Source organism: Anomaloglossus baeobatrachus, chromosome 1, assembly GCF_048569485.1.
Source record: "Anomaloglossus baeobatrachus isolate aAnoBae1 chromosome 1, aAnoBae1.hap1, whole genome shotgun sequence".
Lineage (NCBI taxonomy): Eukaryota > Metazoa > Chordata > Amphibia > Anura > Aromobatidae > Anomaloglossus > Anomaloglossus baeobatrachus.
The window spans coordinates 798252170-798276176 of NC_134353.1; the positions used below are offsets into that span (position 1 = coordinate 798252170).

Here is a 24007-nt window from a genome sequence, read left to right on the forward strand (position 1 = left end):
TGGTTTCACACATCTGGCATTTCGCCGCTTTGCCGGATCCGTCACACTCCAGTACAGTGCAATACAGTACAATGGCATCGCGGCACGCTGTCATGTGACCGAACCATGTGACCGGAGTTTGCCACGATGCCATTGTACTATATTGCACTGTACTGGAGTGTGACGGATCCGGCAAAGTGGTGACATGCCGGATGTGTGAAACCAGCCTTATCCCACAAGTGTCCCTCATTGCCTAAAATGTCTTCCATTAGGTAAAGCTTCACATAAATGTATGTGATATATCCATCACATCAGATAGATGGGGGTTTTTCTACTGCTCATGATTTCTGTTTTGTTTTTCAATGTTATTGCACATAATTTTATAATCTATATTACAATCAAAAAATATAACCAACCCAATCCGCCTCAGAGAGGAGAAGAAAACGGCTAATTTTAACTGAATTAAATCTACCGCCTATAAATAATAATTTCCTTCCAGTAGGATTTATTGAGTTCTATGTAGGCTGTTGCTTCCTCAGACAATGGTTGAAAAGCAATAGTGAGCTTATTACTATCCATTATGTGGCATCAGCATATTGAGTGGTTCTGTGCAGACTGAGAAATTAAAGAAATTGCATCAAGTATTGTAATGCACCAATGTAAGGCTATGTGCGCACTAGGCCGTTTTACCCGTGGATTTACCCGCGGTTTTGCTGCAGAAATTTCTTGAGAAATGTTTGAAATCTTTCTGCAGACATTTCCCAGCAAAACCTATGGGAAAAAAAATAGCTGTGCGCACGCTGCGTTTTTTTTCTCAAGAAAATTCTTTGTGAAGATTTTCTTGAGAAAATGTCTTAATATAATGAGCATATCACTTCTTTTCCGCAGATACCTGCGGTATACCCCCAGAATTTCACTCCATTCACTGTAATGTAATCGAGAAATTCCGGGGGTATACCCCAGGTAGCAAATGATGTGCGGTGTACCCCCGGTATAGCCGCGATTTACCTGCAGTGATGCTCATCGCTGCCTGCGGTTTTGCAGAAAGTGATGTCATTTTGACAGAAGAGGAGACGGAGCAGAGTAAACACACACGTCACACTCCCTGGACGCCGCACAGAAGCACTTCTGTGTGACGTCCGGCGGGTGCCCGTGCAGTCTGTGTCCCGCTGCAGCCCCGCCGCTGCACGCACAGCAGTATTAGTGTCTGTCCGCAGTGTCAGCAGCTTGTCACCCTGCAGCGCAGGCAGACACTGACACACAGCAGTGCGTGCAGCCGCGAGGATGCCGAGCGCTGCTGTCAGGAGGTGAGATGAGATCATTACCTGCTGTGACGATCTCCTGCCTCCTGACGTCACTGCCGTCTATGCCCGCGGCCCGACACTGTCACTAGCGGTGACGTCACGGGCTCTCGTGATACTGCTGACAACGCAGCGGGCATAGAAGGCAGTGACAGCGCTGATGGCAGGACTGCAGGAGATCATCACAGCAGGTAATGATCTCATCTATCCTCCTAACAGCAGCGCTAGTCATCCCCTGCAGTGACCTGGGCTATTGATGTTAGCTCAGGTCACTGCATTGCTCTCCCAGCCAATGGGGAACATTCTGTTCTTCATGGACTGGGACAGTGACTATGGTATGGATCGCCGTGGAACCCCCCCCCCCCTTATTGGATTACGCCAGACGTGTAATTGGTTGTTCTTATCAATAAATTGGTGAAAGAGCGAATGTTGGTAGTGTTTTTATTTCAAATAAAACTTTTTTTGTTGTCTATTTTATATTTCTTACTGACTGGGTTGGTGATGTCAGGTATCTGATAGACGCGTGACATCACTAACCCCAGGGCTTGATGCCAGGTGACATTACCCATCTGGCATCAACCCCATATATTACCTCGTTTGCCATCGCACCAGGGCAACGGGATGAGTTGGGGCGAAGTGCCAGGATTGGCACGTCTAATGGATGCGCCACTTCTGGGGCGGCCGCAGCCTGCTATTTTTAGGCTGGGGAGTGTCCAATAACAGTGGACCTCCCTAGTCTGAGAATATCAGACCCCAGCTGTCTGCTTTACCTTGGCTGGTGATCCAATTTGGGGGGGACCCAATGTTTTTTGTTTTAAATTATTTACTTAATGTAAAATAACAGCGTGGGGTACCCTCTGTTTTGGATTACCAGCCAAGGTGAAGCTGCCAGCAGCTGTGGTTTGCAGGCTGCAGCCGTCTGCTTTACCCTAGCTGGCTACAAAAATAGGGGGAACCCCACGTCATTTTTTTTTTTAATTATTTATTTTTTGGCTAATACAAGGCTAGGCACCCTTTAGTGCCACATGTAAGTCACTAAAGGGTGCCAGCTTAGAATATGCAGGGGGGTGGGACATTAGATAGGTCTTTCTCCTCTATCGATCTATCTATCTATCTATTCATCTATCCATCTTCCCCTCTATCCCTTATCTGTCTATTGATTATCTATCTATTATCTATCTATTATCTATATTATTTATTTCTGTTCAGCATAAAAAAAAACGTAGGGAACAACCTGAGGAAAAACCGTGGCAAAAACGCATGCGTTTTTTCCTCGCAAATTTGGTGCGTTTTTTTACCGCAGGTGCGGTAATCTTCAACTCCCAGAAGTTTCTCAAGAAATTTTCTTGAGAAAAATCACTTTTCTAGTGCGCACATAGCCTAAGGCTGTGTGCACCCTTTGAGTATTTTGTTGCAGAAATTTCTGCACCATTTCTGCATCTCTTGGCAGGAAAAACGCAGTGCAAAAACACTTTTTTGGCCCCTTTTTTATGTGTTTTTTGTCCGCTTTATTGCTTTCAATTGTGAAAAACTTAGGCAAAACCCCTGAAAGAATTGACATGGTGCAGATTATTTTCTGCATAAAAAAAATTCAACATGTGCGCTACACTTCAGGTTTCTCAGGATTTGCTTTCTGTTTTGTGACAACTGCACTTAAATCGCACACGGTCTAAGGCTAAGTGCGCACGCTGTGTTTTTTCTGACCACAAAGATGTAGCGTTTTTGGCCCCCCAAAACCGCACAAAAATGCATCTGTGGCGTTTTGATGCGTTTTTTGATGCGTTTTTTATGCGTTTTTTATGCGTTTTTCATGCGTTTTTCTTCATTACATTCAGTGAAAAACACAGGGAAAAACGCAAAAAGAATAGACATGCTGCATCTTTGTAGTCAGCACAAAAGCACAGCAAAAAAAAAAAAACTGCATTGTGTGAACATCAAAAATTAAATCTCATAGACTTTGCTGGGGAATGAAATTCATACAATTTTGAGACCAAAACTGCGGCAAAAAAAAAGGCGACGTGCGCATATAGCCTAAAGGCCTCGTTGTGCACTCACTAATCGGAAATGTGAGCTGGATGAATGTAACAAAATGTAAACTTGTATTTTAGGTCCGGGAGCTGCAGACACGGCTACAGAGTGTTCAGGCAACAGGTCCTTCCAGTCCCGGCCGGCTCACTTCTGCAAGTAGACCAGTCAACCCAAGCACTGGGGAGCTCAGCACAAGCAGCAGCAGTAATGACATTCCTATAGCTAAGGTGAGATATTGTGTGTCTGCCATTACTATACCTGGTCTGTGTGTGAAGAAATCTGCAACCATAGTGATATTTTTGGCAATAGAGATGTAGCCTTTCTTACAGAGGTGGTTTGACGGCCATAGTAAACCAAATCCCTATCTTTTTAGTGCCATAATCAAAACTATTTTCTAATATACTTGCATTAAAAATTCCTTACTTCCCTCACTATTTTATCTAACTGGTTTCCTATTTTTTTTTCCCCATTTCCTTTTTAATGACGCTTCATTTAAAAATCTCAGTGCATGCTGGGATACTCAAACAAAGCGTCATCAGGGGATAAAGCCTCTGTACCCTCCCTGAAACAAAGCGTCATCAGGGGATAAAGCCTCTGTACCCTCCCTGAAACAAAGTGTCATCAGTGATGCTAGTTTCAGGAGTCCCTTTGTGCTGTGCACTGTGTGATGTGCACAATGACAGCGCAGTCTGTTGCCGGGTAAGATGAAATAGTATTGCGATGTCAGAATACCTGGCGTGCAGAGATCAGCGCCGCCCGCGCAAGTGATATCCTCCTGTTATCCTCAGATTACATAACAAAATCCTGCTGACAGATTGCCTTTAATATATATATAGTGGATGTCACGAAGGCGTTAATATTTTTATGTAAATGTATAAGTACTATAGATCTTTTTTAAAAAGTGTGTTTCATGAAGAAGAAAAAAATTGTAGTTTTCAATGAAGATTTGTTTCAAATGCCAGAAGTGGATCCAGCAGGAGGAAGAAATAGAAGTCCTCAAAAAATGCATGGAGAATGGTAAAATGTTCTCAATCCAAACGTATTGCATATGCAGACTGTAGTGTGCAGACTGGAGCGATGCTTCACATTTGGTGCTCAGCGCTGCGTCCCCTCTCAGGATCTGTGCAGCTCCGCGCCAGGTCTCTAGTGCTTGCATCACACCCACTCATCAAACTGCTCTTTTATCCTTAATTCCTGGATCTACTCCAATAGTAGTTTAAAAAATAAAATGGGGATTTTCAGACAATTTTGGCTTGTGCCTGAACAGTAATCTCACATCATTGGAAATGGAGGGGAGTTTCTTCTATTAGAGAGTGGTTTCTGTAATGAATTACATCAGCGCATGGAAACTCTGTGGCTGAAGAGAGCGGAGGTTAACTCCAGTTTTTCTTGCCCGGTCGCAGTGCTCTGCAGGCTTATCTGATCTGGCTCCACCTTAGATACTTCATTTTTTCAAAATACGATTAACTTCTAGAGATTAGATCTTTATGTCACAAAGAGAATTCATATCATTTATTCCGCCTCCTTTTTTGTCTTCCTTCTTTTTTCCTTCCATTCTATATTGAAAAACACTTAGCGTAATCTGAGAAATTAAAATGTAATCTTATGGGACAGAGTCAGATCGGGACGGCTCTATGCATGGGTTATAATAAATGCCTGTGTAATGTATAACTATGGGTACTCTCACTTTAACCAAATCCCATGAGTTGTGCAGTCCTTGTTGAAGATAGTCATATTACTTACCTTACAGATGTGATATTTGTACTGACATAGGCTTTTTGTAACTTTTCTTGAATTTCTATATGTTAAAACATAATATTTAAAGGGAATCTGTCACCAGGTTTTTGCCATGTAATCTCAGGGCAGCATAATGTAGGGGCAGAGACCCAGATTCCAGCGAAATTTCACTTATTCGAGTACTTTGTGATAATCTACTGCAGATTAAACAGTGATTTTACCATTAGAGGATTACTTGGCGTGCTGCCAGGTAGTCCAGCAATATTCATGCTAGATCTGCAGCAGAAAAAACATTAATTTTCTCAAAATGACAGTAAACCACTCAGTAAGTGACACATCACTGCAATCAGGGTCTCCATCTTAACATTATGCTGCTCTCAGATGGGGTGGCAAAAACCTGGTGACAGATTCCCTTTAACCCCTTAATGACCGCAGGCAGTAATCGTACGTCCTAGCGGTCATAGTGTTACTGCCGGCGGACTGCTGCAAGCAGCTTGCAGCAATCGCCGCACATATCAGCTGATTTTTACAGCTGACATGTGTGCCTGCTAGGCACAAGCAGACTCGTTATCCACCCGTGCCTTTTAACCTCTTAAATGGCACTGTCAATATGTGACAGTGCCATTATAATGGCGACAACGGTAAACATTTACTCACGGCCAATATTGGAAGTCATGTGACATGATCATGTGACTTTCTGTGGTTGCCATGGTAGCACAGAGTCCTGTGATGACTCCTGTAGCTCACATGACTCACTTCCTGCCTCACACAGCCGAGAGCTGGGTGAGACACAAAATGAGCATATCTGCTATTCACAGCTGTGTAGCTGTGATCAGCAGATATGGCAGAGCGATCAGACAGCTGATCTATATAGTCCTCTAGGAGACCTAGTAAAATAAAAAAAAAGTTTTAAAAAAATAAAAACCCTAAAAGTTCAAATCACCCACCTTTCGCCCCATTGAAAATTAAAGGGTTAAAAAAAATATACACACATTTGGTATTGCGCGTTCAGAAATGCCCAATCTATCAAAATATAAAATCAATTAATCTGATTGGTAAGCAGCATAGCGGCAAAAAAATTACGTTTTTTTGGTCGCCACAAATTTTGCGACAAATGCAATAACAGGTGATCAAAGCGTAGCATCTGCGCAAAAGTGGTACCATTAAAAACGTCAGCCTGAGACGCAAAAAATAAGCCGTCACTAAGCCATAGATCCTGAAAATTAAGAACGCTATGGCTCATGGAATATGGCGTAAGAGGTACGCCATTTTTTTTCGGACAAACGTCTGATTTTTTTTTTAACCCCTTAGATAAAAGTAAACCTATTCATGTTTGGTGTCTACGGACTCGCACTGACCTCGTGCATCACACTTACACATCCGTTTTACCATGTAGTGAACACAGTGAATAAAATATCTCAAAAACAAAAGTGCTATCGCACTTTTTTTGCAATTTTTCTGCCTTTTGGAATTTGTTTGCTCTTTTCCAGTACACTATATGGTAAAACTCATGACTTTATTTAAAAGTACAGTTCGTTCCACAGAAAATGAGCCCTCACATGACCATATTGACTGAAAAATAAAAAAGTTACGTCTCTCTGAAAAAAAAATGGCGAAAAAAACCCGGAAAGCGCAAAATCGGGCGGTCGTGAAGGGGTTAGGCCGGTTTCACACATCCGGCTTTTTGCCGGTTTACCGGATCCGGCGCTCTCCCGTACAGACAATACAGTACAGTGACAGCGCTGTAACTTCCGGGTCACATGCGCCGGTCACATGACAGCATGTGACCGGCGCTTGTTGCGCTGTCACTGTACTGTAGTCACTGTATGGGAGAGCGCCGGATCCGGCAAAACGGCAAAAAGCCGGATGTGTGAAACCGGCCTTAAACAAACTACAATGGCATTATACAAAAAGTAAACCTACCCTTAAAATGTACCTGTTTCTCCAAACAGTATGTAAGAAATGACAGTTTCTGGCCATTATATGAAATTGTACTGGAGAAATACATGGTACTCTGATTATTGTTATTGCACAGGTAGGACACTACTCATACATCCACAGTCAAATCAATATAATGATACCAAAATGAATAATCATTATAATATCAAGTAATCCTTTGAAATATATATGGGCAGGAATAAAAGTGAATATTCAGAAAGAGTCCTTTAAAAAAAATAAAAGTGACAATGTATTGGTTACTAAAAGCATACCAAATACATTCCATGAAAATGAAAACCAAAGTTGCCTCACACAATGAGGGACACAAATAAAACAGAAAACAGACATGTCTTCGTGTGTGCCTGCGGGGCCATGAGGGGTCAAACGGTCTGTGGGAAAACACCATAGAATAACATGGGTACGTGTGGCATCCATGTTAAAAATGGATGTCATATGTACCAGAACCACGGACGTCTGAAAGGGGCCTAATGGAGTGCTGTCTGTACAGATCTGCATATATAGTCAACGTTATCAAACATGTATATAAGTTCCAGCCTGGGTCACGTGGATTATGGGTCCACTGTCCCTAGACCCCAACGCACATTTCAGTTTCACTTCTTCATAGATCATTTTGATTTTTTTAAAGGAATCTTTCTAAATATTCACTTTCTATGCCTAGTCATATATTATATATATATATATATATGGAGAGAGAGAGATTGAGATTATTTATACACACACTTTGGCCCAGACATTTTAGATTTATCCATATAATAGTCACTTAAAAGTATAAATTCAACGTCACCCGCATTTGCCATGTTAGCAGTTGTTCCTGTAACGCTGCTCACAGTCAACTAAAAAAAGGAAACACGGCACAGCAATGTCTCTTTTCTTAAGAAAATCCAACATTAACGATCACTTCACACCACAATGCAGGATAAATATGAAAACTTTTCTTCTTATTGCAGTAATGAGAAGGGAACAAATAGAGCAATAGAGTCTTATCCGATGCAATAGGGTGTAACAATTGTATGGGTACACTCACCTTTCAGGGTTGTGAAAGTCACAACACCTGTGCAGATGTGGTCAAAGGTGAATAGCCACAGCCCTGCAGAATCAGGAACAGTATAGGTGAAGGAGAACTGGTCTAAAGGCCGCTTTACACACAACGACATCGCTAACGCGATGTCGTTGAGGTCACAGAATTCGTGACGCACATCCGCTCTCGTTAGCGACGTTGTTGCGTGTGAAACCTACGAACGACCGCTAACTAGCAAAAATACTCACCTTATCGTTGCTCGTTGACACGCTCCTCCATTCCCAAATATCATTGCTGTTGCAGGACGCAGGATGTTCGTCGTTCCTGCGGCAGCATACATCGCTATGTGTGACACCGCAGGAACGAGGAACTTCACCTTACCTGCGGCCGCCCGCAATGAGGAAGAAAGGAGATGGGCGGGATGTTCGTCCCGCTCATCTCCGCTCCTCCGCTTCTATTGGGCAGCCGCTTAGTGACGTCGCTGTGACACCGGACGAACCGCCCCCTTAGAAAGGAGGCGGTTCGCCAGTCACAGCGACATCGCTTGGCAGGTAAGAAGTGTGACGGGGACTAGCGATGTTGTGCGCCATGGGCAGCGATTTGACCGTGATGCACAACTGATGGGGGCGGGTACGCACCCTAGCGATCTCGCTAGCGAGATCGCAGCGTGTAAAGCAGCCTTAAAGCCGCGCTTATCACCAGTAGAAAGCCAGAAGTTTAATCCATGCCTTTATCCTCTCAATTTTCATTTTGGTCCTGAGGAAGGGATCTGTGTACCCTGAAACACGTAGACCTGGTTTAAACCCTTGAATAAAGGCATGGATTAAACTTCTGGCTTTCTACTGGTGATAAGCACGGCTTTAGAGCTGTTCTCCTCCACCTATACTCTTCTAGTTGCAGTATAATTTATCTGGACAAAATTGTTTCGTAAATGATATCAAATAGATAATTTCATTATTCCATACAATAGTCTGGATTAAACACACAAAAATGTCATCTTCAATAAAATAATGCTGCAATCTAAAATAGGATCATCTTACACATATAGCACAGCTCCATTTATATAGCGTTTCTATACTCCATGCTTGGTGTGGCGGATACATGTGGGGTCAGTTACCATATACTGCGCTACAGCGCTTCAATGTGTCCCCCTCTCTCTGTCCCCCTCTCTCTGTCCCTCTCTCCTCTGTTAATTAATGGTGTATATGTCCATTTCTATTAAAGATTGCGGAGCGTGTGAAGTTGTCAAAGACCAGGTCAGAGTCTTCCTCGTCAGAGAGACCAATTCTTGGCTCTGAGATCAGCAGCATTGGGGTGAGTATATAGTGACAATATCCTGAAACATCCATGCTCTTTCTATTAGATAGGATATCTGCTCATATTACCATATCTATAAATCCTTGTTATGTATTGCAGGTGTCAAGCAGTGTGGCTGAACACCTGGCCCATTCCTTACAAGATTGTTCCAATATTCAAGAGATCTTCCAGACACTTTATTCTCATGGTTCTGCCATATCTGAGAGCAAAATTAGAGAGTTTGAGGTAGAGACTGAGCGGTTAAATAGGTAAGAAAGCAAGAAGAGTGCACTTATCTGTCTAAAGGCTCGTTCATGACATGTCTGTATGTTTCCATCCATTTATAGTCCACATACATTTATACACCACAAGCTTAATCCAGGGTCATGTCCTGGCAGGTAAATTTAAAAAAAATGGATCTGTAATGCAAATTCATATTGTATATATTTTATATTCACATTACATATTCTGTATGGCAGCAAATAACTAAAAACACACCTACACATATGAAAATAAAGCATATAATGTTTCCAGACAAGAAAGCTGCTGACGTGGGTTTTTTTTTTTTGTTTTTGGTGTTTTGGGGTTTTTTTTTCCTTTTTTTGGGTTTTTTTTCCAGTTAATCATGCAGCATTTTTGTGTGATTTTTTTTTTTTTTTTTTTTTTTTTTTTTATTTTTATAAATAAACAAGGCACCATGACCAATGTATAAGCCTAAGGCTAGGTTCACACACTGCGTTTTTTGACGCTGCGTTTTTGTGCATTTTTTGCGGCAAAAAACGCACGCGTTTTGGCCGCGATTTGGTGCGTTTTTTTGCTGCGTTTTGCTGCGTTTTTGCTCACTGTGTCTTTATGCGTTTTTTATCAGTGAACAAAAAAAAGGGTCTGATGTCATTTCCTTCTTCAATATGTTCTTCATTCTCCACTAGTGTATGCAGGAGAGCCGACAGCTGCAGAACTACAAGGCTCAGCATCCTCCATCCAATATTGTATGCAGGAGAGCAGACAGCAGCTGTCGAACTACAAGGCTCAGCATCCTCCTTCCAGGACTGAATGCAGGATTTCTTTGCCCCCCCCCCCCAACAAAAAAAATGACGTGGGCTTCGCCATATTTTTGTATGCCAGCCAGGTACAGCAGGCAGGTACGGGCTGCCCCCAAACCCCAGCTGCCTATTTGTACCCGCCTGGGAACCAAAAATATAGAGAAGCCCTTTTTTTTTTTTTTAATTATTTCATGAAATATTAAAAAAAAAAAAAAAATGACGTGGGCGTCGCCTAATTTTTGTGTCCAGCCGGGTACAACTAGGCAGCTGGGGATTGTAATCCACAGTGCAGGGTGCCCATGCTTTCTGGGCACCCCCGCTGCGAATTGTAGTCCGCAGCCACCCCAGAAAATGGCGCTTTCATAGAAGCGCCATCTTCTGGCGCTGTATCCAACTCTTCCAGCTGCCCTGATGCCCGGTGGCTCACTGGGTAATAATGGGGTTAGGGCTAGCTGTATATTATCAGCTGGCCCTAAGCCCGAAATTCATGGTGTCACGCCAATATTAGGCATGGCCACCATGAATTTGTAGTAAAAATAAAAAAAACACAACACAGAAAAATATTTTTATTAGAAATAAAACACAACACAATTAGTGACTCCATCTTTATTGAAATAAAGCACCCCCCTCCGCAGTAATCCTGGTTCAAGGGTCCCGCGCCGTCTAATCCGGATCCAATATCATCTGATCGGTTTGCTGAAAAAAAAAAAATACTCACTTATGTGTTGATTACCGGCAGCTCCTGGGGCGGAGTCTGATCCCGTCCGATCGCTGCAGGAGCTGCCGGTAATCAGGGATGAAGTCTCCTGACGCATCCGCTGATAGGTTTAACCGGCCGGCCGCTGGCGTCACCCCGAGACTTACGATCAGCTGATGCGTCAGGTGACTGCATCAGGTGATTCATCGCCAGGTCCTGCATCCTGCAGGCATACGTACCCGGGGAGACTGCACACACCCGGAGCGGTGGTACCGGGAGGAGATGGGAGCGGGCATGGCACCGGGAGTCTGCAGACAGGTGAGTATGACTTATTTTTTCCTACTGTTCACTTTTGTTTTCGCAGCCGCTTCCACCTCCTGCCCGTACATGACGCCGCACGGCAGCAGACATGCACAGCACGGGAGGTGGAAGCGGCGGTGACGGTACCGGGAGGATTCACGCTTCTGTATTTACTGACAGAAGGAATCCTCTTTCTGCACATGTCACTTTACTACCCACCTCCTGCGTTTATAGCTGCGTTTTTGGTCTTAGAAACGCACCAAAACGCACCTATTTGCGTTTCTCATTGCGTCTTTCAACATCCTATTGCTCTCAATGGATGAAAAGTGCAGTGAAAAACGCAGGAATAATTGACATGCTGCGTTTTTGTGGCACCACAAAAACGCAGCTGAAAAAAAAAACGCTGTGTGCAGACAGCAAAAATGAAAACTCATAGACTTTGCTGGGGAAGCAAAGTCATGCAGTTTTCTGAGCAAAAACGTACCCGAAAACTGCGCAAAAACGCCGCGAAAAACGCACTGTGTGAACTTACCCTAAGACACACTTTGTAGCAAAAAGCATTGTGTCTGTTAGTAAAACAGTTAATTGGCCAATAGCCCCTGACTGCTTTCTTCATGAACGGGCAAAGTGCACAGAAAGCGCTCTGCTTGGGTCATGGAAATCCACTACTTAAGGCCCAGTCGCTGGGGAGATGTCACACAGTCAGACCTTACCAACGATGCAGAACGATACAGGTCGCAGTTGCGACCTGTATAACAATCTCAGCAGTCACTGTGACCCTGTCACACAGTGTCAAACACAGCGATGTGTCCTGCCCAGCAGGACATCGCCTTTGAAGAAAATGGCCTGGACCATTCGGCAACGACTAGAGATCTCACAGCAGGGGCCTGATCACTGGTAGGTGTCACACATAACGAGATTGCTAACGGGATCGCTACTGCGTCACCAAAACCGTGACTCAGCTGCGATCTCGTTAGCGATCTCGTTATGTGTGACGGTACCTTTATAGTGGTCACCGGCTCCTCCTGTAAATATGCTCTGACCTGGTTTGATTTTTATGGGCCTCTTACTGCCGCTGTATAGGCCAACTTTACTAAACACTCTCCTGTAGCTTATGTCCCATATCTCCGGTCCTAATATGTCTCAGAAATCACAAAATTTAAAAAATGTGTAAGCTGAGTAAGCAGTCTGAAAACTGAAAAGTAGGAAGCCTTTCAAGGTTGGATACAGGTACCCCACTCCCCGCTTCTGTTATATGTGTATGATCACATGTCCCTCGATGCCATATACTACGTTTACAGGAGTGATCTGAAGTGTGTGTCTGGAATTGTTTGGCCTGTGAGTCAAATATATCATGCACCCCAATTTTAGAATAAGTAAAGTAACATTTATCCAGCACAAAATGAAGATGAACTTTTAAAACTGATAACAATTGGGCTATCTCTTAAGAATTCCCTGATGTTATTTATACTTACAAACAGCTCCTTATTTTAGTCTGTATGTCTGTGTATGTGTAGGTATATGTATATATAGTGCCTTGCGAAAGTATTCAGCCCCCTTGAACTTTTCAACCTTTTCCCATATTTCAGGCTTCAACCATAAAGATAAAAAATGTTAATGTTATGGTGAAGAATCAACAACAAGTGGCACACAATTGTGAAGGTGAACGATATTTATTGCTTATTTTAAATTTTTTTAAAAAAATAACTCAAAAGTGGGGCGTGCAATATTATTCGTCCCCTTTACTTTCAGTGCAGGAAACTCACTCCAGAAGTTCATTGAGTATCTCTGAATGATCCACTGTTGTCCTAAATGACTGATGATGATGATAAATATAAGCCCCCTGTGTATAATCAAGTCTCCGTATAGATGCACCTGCTGTGTGATAGCCTCAGTGTTCTGTTTAAAGCACAGAGAGCATCATGAAGACCAAGGAACACAACAGGCAGGTCCGTGATACTGTTGTAGAGAAGTTTAAAGCCGGATTTGGTTACAAAAAGATTTCCACAACTTTAAACATCCCAAGAAGCACTGTGCAAGCGATCATATTGAAATGGAAGGAGTATCATACCACTGCAAATCTACCAAGACCCGGCCTTCCCTCAAAATTGTAATGTCAAACAAGGAGAAAACTGATCAGAGATGCAGCCAAGAGGCCTATGATCACTCTGGGTGAACTGCAGAGAACTACAGCTGAAGTGGGAGATTCTGTCCATAGGACAACAATCAGTCGTACACTACACAAATATGGCCGCCTTTATGGAAGAGTGGCAAGTAGAAAGCCATTTCTCGAAGATATCCATAAAAAGTGTTGTTTAAAGTTTGCCACAAGCCACCTGGGAGACACACCAAACATGTGGAAGAAGGTGCTCTGGTCACATGAAGCCAAAATAGAACTTTTTGGGCACAATGCCAAACGATATGTTTGGCGTAAAAGCAACACAGCTCATCACCCTGAACACACCATCCCCACTGTCAAACATGGTGGGTGGCAGTATCATGGTTTGGGCCTGCTTTGCTTCAGCAGGGATATGGTAGATGGTTAAAATTGATGGGAAGATGGATTTGCCAAATACAGGACCATTCTTGAAGAAAACCTGTTGAAGTCTGCAAAAGACCTGAGACTGAGATTTGTCTTTCAACAAGGCAATGATCCCAAACATAAAGCAAAATCTACAATGGAATGGTTCACAAATAAACGTATCCAGGTGTTAGAATGGCCAAGTCAAAGTCCAGACCTGAATCCAATCGAGAATCTGTAGAAAGAGCTGAAAACTGTTGTTCACAAACGCTCTCCATCCAACCTCACTCAGCTCGAGGAAGAATGGAAAAAAATTTTAGTCTCTCAATGTGCAAAACTGATAGAGACATACCCCAAGCGACTTGCAGCTGTAATCGCAGCAAAACATGGTGTTACATAGTATTAACCTAAAGGTTAATATTGCACACCCCAATTTTCAGTTATTTATTTTTTTAAAAAAATTAAAATAAGCAATAAATATTGTTCACCTTCACAATTGTGTGCCATTTTGTTGTTGATTCTTCACCATAAAATTTAAATTTTTTATCTTTGTTTGAAGCCTGAAATGTGGGAAAGGGTTGAAAAATTAAAGAGGGCCGAATACTTTTGCAAGGCACTGTGTATATATACAGCATCAAGCGCTCTGTACACAACTATTCCTCCAATGCAAACTGCATGAATTCAGCTGCTTATCTCTGATTGGCGAATGGCTACGGCTGCATTGGAAACGTTGTGCATAGAGAGCATCATTTGACTTAAAGCGCTGACAGTGGCTGCGGCCCATGCATCGGCCGCGATAGTCAACGGGGGCACGAGCCAGCAGACAGCCAGAAGCAGAGATGATGCAGCCGAGGGAGCGGGGCACAGGTGAGAAGAATGGTGTTTTTTGTTTTTTTTGTTTTGTGTTTTTTTGTGTGTTTGTGAAGAACGGCACATTAAGGGACCAGTATGGGACATAACAACAAGCAGAGGACCAGGAAAGGGCACATTACTACAAGAAGAGGACCTGCATGGGCAGATTAGTCAAAGGGGACAATGATGAAACACATTACAACAGGATGGGTACATTACTATAGGATGAGGACAAGGTGGGCACACTACTATGGAATGGGGATAAGGCAGGGGACATTACTATGAGATGGGGACAAGGTGAGCACATTACTATGTAATGGAGATAAGGCTGGGGACATTACTATAGGATTGGGACATTAGTACAGGATGGGGACATTACTATAGGATGAGGACATGGTGGGCACATTGCTATAGGATGGGGACATTACAAGGATGGGCACAATACTATTGGATGGGGAAATTACTATAGGATGGGGACAAGATGGTAACATTACAATATAATAGGGACATTACTATAGGATGGGGACATTACAAGGATGGGCACAATACTATTGGATGGGGACATTACTATAGGATGGGGACAAGGTGAGCACATTACTACAGGATGGGGACATTACAAGGATGTACACAATACTTTTGGATGGGGGCATTACTATAGAATGGGGACAAGGCTGGGGACATTACTAAACGATAGGGACAAGGTGGGCACATTACTATAGGGTGGGCACATTACCATAGGATGGGGACAAGGATGGGGCACATTACTATAGGATGGGGAAAAGGCTGAGCACATTACGATGTGGACAGAAATGGGCACATTACTAAAGGATGGGGGCTAGGATTGGCACATTACTATAGGATAGGGACAAGGATGGGGCACATTACTATAGGATGTTGACATTACTATACGATGGGGATAAGGATGGGACACATTACTATAAGATGAAGACAAGGATGGGGAACATTACTATAGGATGGGGACAAGGATGAGGCACATTACTACAAGATGGAGACTAGGATGGGCACATTAGTATATTATGGGGACTAGGATGGGGCACAATACTACAAGGGACAAGGATGGGCACATTACAACAAGATGGGGAACATTACTAAAAGATGTTGGCCAAAATTACTATATGGTGCTAATTGTAAGACTATTAGAAGAAAGGGATAAAATGTAAAAAAAAAACCAGAACAATAAAAAAGCAATTCAAAATGAGGCATGACTTTTTTTTACCATCAAATTTTTTATATATATATTTAAACAAATGTGCACATTTGTTATCAACAAGTGAAAATTTTTCAAAACCAGTGATCCAAAGGTGTGTAAAAAAAAAATAAAAATATGGTACCAATAAAAATGTCACTTTGTCCCGCAAAGAATGTGGCCCCCCAAATTATTATTTTTCCTCTGTGCAGCCCAAACACCCAGCCAAGTTTGAGACCCCTGGCCTAGGCTATAAGAGGATCGCCAACACCCTGAAACTAAACTGCAGTATGGTGGTCAGGACCATACGGCGGTTTAACAAGACAGGTTCCACTCAGATTATGCCTCGCCATGGTCGACCTAAGAAATTAATTACACTTGCTCAGCATCATATAGAGAGGTTGTCTTTTCAAAATAGATGTATGAAGGCTGCCAGCATTGCAGAGGTTAAAGGGATGCTTTATTTACTGCTTCAAATTAGTCTGCATGGCAGTCATCCAAGAAGGAAGCCTCTTCTAAAGATGATGCACAAGAAATTCCGCAAACAGTTTGCCGAAGACAAACAGACTAACGATATAGATTACTGTAACCATGTCCTGTGGTCTGATGAAACCAAGAGATTAAGATAAACTTATTTAGATCAGATGATGTCAAGCACTTGTGATGGCAGCCAGGTGACTAGTACAAAGACAAGTGTGTCTTGCCTACAGTCAAGCATGGTGATGGGGAATCTCATAGTTTGGGGCTGCATGATTGCTGCCAGCTGTGGGGAGCTACAGTTCATTGAGGGAACCATGAATGCCAACATTCAAGGGTAAAGGTTCTGGACTTGCCAAAACAGTCTCTAGACATAAACCCTATTGAGCATCTGTGGGGCCTTTTCAAACAGAAGTCGGAGAAGCGCAAGGTCTCTAACAACCTTCAGCTCCGTGATGTCTTCATGGAGGATGGAAGAGGATTCCAGTGGCTCCTGTGAAAGCGCTAGTGAGCTCCATCTCCAAGAGAGTTCAGACAGTGCTTGAAAATAATGGTGGCCACACCAAATATTGATACTTTGGGCATCATTTGGCCATTTTCACTTAGGGGTGTACTCACTCTTGGTGCCAGTGGTTTAGACATTAATGGCTGTGTGTGGAGTTATTTAGTGGGCGCACCAAATTTACACTGCTATACAAGCTGTACACTGACTACTACTGCTAACTACATATATATATACATATATATACATATATATATATATATATATATATATATATATATATATATATATATAATATACAATGAGTATTCAAGTGATTGTTACATAAATAATTTTTACCCTGAGTTTTGTGACATTTATATACATGGGCTAGTTTGCTAACGTCCATAAGACTCTGCTGTGTGCCAGCGTACAGAAGGCGGTTTAGATTGCACCTTAGGCTAAGTTCACACTTCAGTTGTTTTGCATCAGTCACAATCCGTCGCCTTGAGGAATTACGGTATCCTGCAAAATATTTTGCAGGAATCCTGTTTTTCCCCATAGGCTTCTATTAGTGACGGATTGTGACTGATGATGCTGCGTTGCATCCGCTGCGTCACGGTCAGTCGTTTTTTAACTGACCGCCGGGCGGGAGCAACGCAGCATGTAACCTTTTTTGAGCAGCGCGATCCGTAGGATTTTGCTGCGCATGCGCTCTCTGGCTCCCCGCCCCCGTAACCAGGATAAACATCGGGTAACCAAGCAATGCGCTTTGGTTAGTTACCCGATATTTACAGTGGTTACGGGTGCAGGGAGCCCGCGCTAAGCTGGTATCCAAGATAAATATCGGGTAACCAAGCAAAAAGTGCTTTGCTTATACCCGATGTTTATCCTGGATACAGTGTGCAAGGAGGCCGACACTTCACCACTCGGCTCCGCCCCCTCCCGCACTCCGCATGTGTACTCACACACACACTCACTCACTTGTCCCCAGTAAGTGTAGAGAGGAACTCCAGCAGCAAAGTCCACGGATAATAAAACCATAAATTCTTTATTGATTCATTTAAAAATATACATAAAATTTATCCAGACAGGGTCCTATGCAAAAAGAGGACGCGTTTCGAACCAGATGGTTCTTAGTCAGTCTCTAGGGAATGAATGAGACATAGGCTAATTCAAATAAGCTGAGAACCCAGTGTGTCCTCACTGGGTTCTCAGCTTATTTGAATTAGCCTATGTCTCATTCATTCCCTAGAGACTGACTAAGAACCATCTGGTTCGAAACGCGTCCTCTTTTTGCATAGGACCCTGTCTGGATAAATTTTATGTATATTTTTAAATGAATCAATAAAGAATTTATGGTTTTATTATCCGTGGACTTTGCTGCTGGAGTTCCTCTCTACACTTACTTGGATTGCCGGTTTCCCCTTCCGTGCACAAGTCCTGGATGCGGTGGTTCCCCCTTCGGCTATAGGTGAGCGGACATCTATTTTTTTCCTTCTCACTTGTCCCCAGCCCTGCAGTCCCCGCGGCATTGACGTCCTCAGCCCCGCGGCCCCGCTCGGCTCCGCCCCCTCGTGCTCCGCCCCCTCGCGCTCCGCCCCCTCCCGCACTCCACATGTACACATGCATGTAGACACACACACACACACACACACATACACACACTCACGTACATACATACACACTCACATACATACACACACACTCACTCACCTGTCCCCAGCCATGCAGACCGCGGCACTGACGTCCTCAGCTCCGCCCCCCGAACTCCGCCCCCCGCACACAACGGAGTCCGACAAAGAAATTCTTTTCTTTGTCACCGTTGTCATCCGTTGTACAACGCATCAGTCACATGCGTCAAGCAACGCATGTGACTGATGCAAAACAACGGATGTGTGAACTTAGCCTTACAGGACATATGCTCTCTATTGGTTGTACCTGGTGATGTTCACTGAATTTGAGTTTGGCTTTAAGAGTCACTCCTTTTATGACTGGAACAGATGTAACATTTGGGCCAGTATAACTGCTGGAAAGGCTGAAATAGAATCTTTTAACAGGTTTTTGCTATGTAATCTGAGGGCCGTATGAGGTAGTGGCTGAGACACCTGATTTAAGGAATGTGCCACTTATTAGGCTGTGTGCTGCTGTTTGAATACAATAAGTGTTTATCTACAGGAGATTATCAATGCCCAGACTAGGTGTCAATATCTATTATGCACCCAGAAAGTTGTGGTATGGGCAGGGGCAGCTTTCTGAACTATTCTACTTGTAAGAACTCTGATTGTGCCATAATTGCTGCACCCAGTAAACTAAGTGACACATTGTTTGATTCAGGGTCTGTTTTTCTACATTGTGCTTGTCTCAGATGAGGTAGCAAAAACCTGGTGATAGATTCCCTTTACGACTGTCCGTAAGCTGGAAAAATTGCCTTAATAAATCTTTTAAACCCGCTGACAAAATGACATCCTCCAGAGAAATACTTCTTTATACCTGGTCTGGGCATTTGTGCTTTTATAAATTGCAAATATTAAAAAGAATGTCAACCAGAAAATGTTTGTTTGGAAAAAAAAATAAATCCATTTTCGCATGACATTTAGCGAGCACAGATTTTACCTTTTATGCTGAAGAAATCTGATCAGCGATTGTCGAGTAGGGCTGTTGCTTTCTGCTTTAAGAGTAATTTCACTTCAGTTTACTGGAGAGAGCAAATGTAACCGTAAAGGGAAAAACATTGCGCCCTTATTCCCAGAGAGCCCCTTCTTTGGAAACCTTTTCACGCATTCCAGATGGAACCGTTTGCAACAAGCTATTATGTCTGGCAATCAGTAATATACAGGTAGAGAACATCCGAAAAGCTCTCTTGAGCAGCAATAAATCTGCTCCTAATCTGTCAGTGAGAACCATATCACTCTTACCATCTGGGTTACCGGTGAGAAGAAATGAGAAGATTTAAAGCTTTATCCTCAGAAGAGAGCTAATGACTATACAGAGTGTGTGCGGCTATTGCATTATTTGTGGGACTTACAGCAGCTCATGGACACCTTCACTATTGACATAGCCGGTTTCTTATAAGAATTGAGCCGTAATAAGCAGTGCCCCAATCCATGCCAACAGCAGAAGAGACCGAAACGTTGGCATGTATCTGCTCACTTAGATAATGCCACATTGATCTTTCCGGTTTCCAGTCTGCGAGCGTATGTGGCAGCTTGAATTTACCCGATCTTTTAGTAAGAGCTACTGAAATTAAAGGTCAGACGGGCTTTCATAAATCCATGAAAAATTGAGAAATGATAATCTAAAATATTGCAGGTGACAAGCCTTCATATCCCCATCTACAGAAATATCACACTTTCGATGAGCTGGGAAACCAGATTTTATTGTATCCACACTGGTGTAAGAAGCTTATTTCAGGGATGGATGAGAACGTGACCCATGTATTTACTCCTGACAGATGACTTAGGCAACCTTCACCATTTCTGCTGAAGTTTCTCCATGTGACCTGCAAATTTACATGTTATTTTTACAGATTTCTTGTTGCTTACTCTTCAACCAACATTTATACTCTGGCTACACTGAACCGGGCGTTGCGCAAAACTGAAATTGTGGTGTTGCATTGCAACATCGTATCTAATGATTTCCTATGGTGTTATGTTGTGGGTTGCGTCTTACTGCGACACAGTCTCAAAGGTTTCCAAATTTGTTTGAATTTCGGGCGCTGGTCATAAGTTACACACGACTTGCTTAACACAGGTTTCAATGCAAGTTGGAAATGACTTATCTGAAAAAATACCCTGGAGACAGGGAAAGATCGCGTTGAAATAGTGGAACTCTCACCTGGTTCAGAGGTTAGAAAGCCTGGAATAATCCAAGAGGAGTTGATCCACTTTCCAATAGGATTATGGTGCAGTATGCAGCAATCGCACTGGATACTATAGAGGAGCCCTTCAGCAGGTCCACTTAGTGAAAGAAGTTCCAAAGGCAATTACCAGTCTTGCGGCGCTCCTGCTACCAATGGTGGAACATGTTGGATGATTTTCAGTCATATCACTAGACCAATATACTGTACAAATAAGTAAAGAGAGAAAAAAAAAATGTATACATCTTTTTTCTCTCTATTATACCTGAAGAAGGCTGAAGGATAAAACATCCGAGCCGAAACGTGTTGTATAATTACCATATTTTAATGTACAAATAAAGTATCTCTTTACTTATTTGTATATTGGTCTAGTCATATGACCGAAATTCATCCAATATGTTCCACCATTATTAGCAGGAGCGCGGCAAGACTGGTAATTGCCTTTGGAACAAATTACTTATCTGGCATTTTGGTGGTTTTTGGTTTTTTTTTCTTTTAGAAAGCTGCAGAAAGTCAGGTAGTCCCAGCCTTAAAGCTAAAGTAAAACTGTCCTAATGGAATCCGATAAAAAAAATCACATTCCACCCTGACCCATGTTACTCTATGGGGCCGTTACCATCTATGATTATTTTCTCAGCCCTAATTAGACCTAGAAAACAGTCGCAGCATGCTGCAGGTGTAATCCGATCAGTTTTCACTCACATCCATACAAGTCTATGGGTGCGACTGAAACATTGGACTGCACTCAGATGACACCTGAGTGCACTGCGATAAGTGGATCAGCTGACCGTAAAGGAGATGGGGAGAATAATCCCTCCTTGTCATCCACAGCATTTGCTTTCTCTTCCGCAGATGTGATCTGATTGCAGTAGCATAGCATGACACTCGGATTACGCTCGCTGCACAGCAGGAGCCGAGAGTCGCATCCAATGCACCCGCATCAGATGCCATACGCTCGTGTGGCTTGAGTCTTAGACTACAGTACATAATAGGAGATTTTATGTTTTATGTTTACTGTCATCGGTAAATATGCTGCTCGCCTTGCTCTTATATAGATGGAGATATTGGCTACTATTGGCGCCCGTTGTAAGATTGTTGACTAAAGACTATAACCTAACCTGTTCCTGTAACGTATGACATGTAGGGTATTTAGCTCCACAGCAAGCTCTCAGAGTGCCACTGTTGCTTTCAGATAGTTTACACCAGTTTTATAGCATTTGCTTTTCAAAACATTACTAAACACAAGCTAGCCAATTAAATATTAATAGTAACACATTATTATATGAGAAGAGAAAATGTACAATAGCAAAGCATTCTTTTTCCAGAGATTGTGTTGAACTGTGCTCCTCAACAATAGGCCAGTATAATTATGATTATTGCACCTAAGTGCTTATTGATCTCGGGTTCAGCATACTCGGCTATATTTATTGCTCTCAGTGCAGTGCAGTCTTCTGGAAAAGTAGAAAAACAAGCTGTGATTTACATGGCAGGATAAAAATATTGATCTTTTTTTCTCTGCAGTCGAATTGAGCACTTAAAATCCCAGAATGATTTGTTGACGATAACACTGGAGGAGTGTAAGAGCAATGCCGAAAGAATGAGCATGCTGGTGGGGAAGTATGAGTCGAACGCCACTGCCCTGCGGCTGGCTCTACAGTACAGGTACGTATCACACACCAATTAGCCTGTTCCTATGTCACTTGAGTAGATGTATAGCTGTGTGCAGGGCCTTAAAAGTCAAGTTTATATTCGATCTATGAAGAAAACATACAGGGATATAAAGAGATCAAAACTAGATTCAATTTGCTGCATTTAAAAAGTCACATTAAATTTGAGATTGTACACATGTTCATTTAAGACCAAGTAACATAGTTGGGTCCAGAAATATTTGAACTGTGGCACAAATTTTGTCATTTTACCAAACCATATTCAACCATATTATTATATAATCAATATGGGCTGAAAATGCAGACTCTCCGCTTTAATTTGAGGATATTCACATCCTATTTTAAGTGTGCGTTTAGCTACTTAAGATGTGGCTACTAGTAATGAGTGAGCATGCTTTATTACTCAATCGAGCAACGGGGTTCTCAGGCGTGAATCGAATACCAAGTATAATAAAAGTAAATTGGAAATTCAAGCATTTTTAAACTTCGTTGCTTGATCACGTAACAAACACTGGCCAGCACGCGCTCTCATCACTATTGGCTACCCCTTCTTCAAGGAACCTAAAGTAATTTGACAAGTTTTTCAAAAGCTTTTTAATGGCCTGCAGGAAGTATTCCCTCATTAATCCATCATCAATTAAACAGGTAAAAGGTCTGGGGCTGATTCCAGGTGTGGCATTTGCATTCATAAGCAGTTGCTGTGAACTTACAACATGCGGTCAAAGCAACTTACAATTGAAAAGAAAAATGCCATTAGTCTGAGAAAAAGTAGAAATCCATCAAATAGCTAGCAGAAGTGTTAGGAGTGACGAAATCAACAGTTTGGTACATTCTGAAAAAAAAGAGGCCTGGATTTCAAACTAAGACGACCGTGGTAAATGACTGCAGAATTCTTTCCATGGTGAAGAAGAACCCCTTCACAACACAACATCCACCCAAATGAAGAACACTCACGGAAGTAGGTGTTTCAGTATCTACTTCTACCATAAAAAGAAGAGTTAATGAGAGCAAATACAGAGGGTTCACATTGCAAAATCAGCCTTAAAAATGGAAAGGTCAGATTAGACTTTGCCAAAAAACATACAAAGAAGCCAGCACTGTTCTGGAAAAGCATTATTTGGGCACATGAAACAAAGATCAACCTGTACCAGAATGATGGGGAGAAGAAAGTATGGAGAAGGCTTGGAACGGATCATGATCCAAAGCACCCCACTCCCTCTATACAACATGGTGGAGGCAGCGTGATGGCTGGGTATGCATGGCTTCCAATGCACTGGGTCACTAGTGTTTATTGATGATGTGGATGAAGACAGAAGTAGCTGGAGGAATTCTGAAATGTACAGATCTATACTTTTTGCTCAGATTCCACCAAATGCAGGAATATTGATTGGATTTGATGGCTCTTCACAGTACAGCTCACCAAACAATAATGCAAAAGCAACTCTGCAGTTTTTTTAAGGTAAAGATGTGGAATACTCTGCAATTGCTGAGTCAATCACCAGATCTCAACCCCCTTGAGAATGCAAATAGCATGCTTATGACAAATGTAAAGACAGAAATATTCACAAAGCAATAACAACTCAGC

General features: G+C 42.5%; 1 protein-coding gene across 3 annotated transcripts in view; it reads left to right on the forward strand.

Moving 5' to 3' along the window:
• MCC (MCC regulator of Wnt signaling pathway) overlaps positions 1-24007 on the forward strand; it is a 498291-nt gene that overhangs the window by 398800 nt on the left and 75484 nt on the right. For all 3 annotated transcript variants that reach the window (XM_075325006.1, XM_075325007.1, XM_075325008.1), the window contains 4 exons: positions 3389-3535; positions 9247-9336; positions 9439-9587; positions 22277-22417. In XM_075325006.1, the coding sequence (XP_075181121.1) occupies positions 3389-3535; positions 9247-9336; positions 9439-9587; positions 22277-22417 (527 nt within the window). The remainder of the gene's footprint in view (positions 1-3388; positions 3536-9246; positions 9337-9438; positions 9588-22276; positions 22418-24007) is intronic.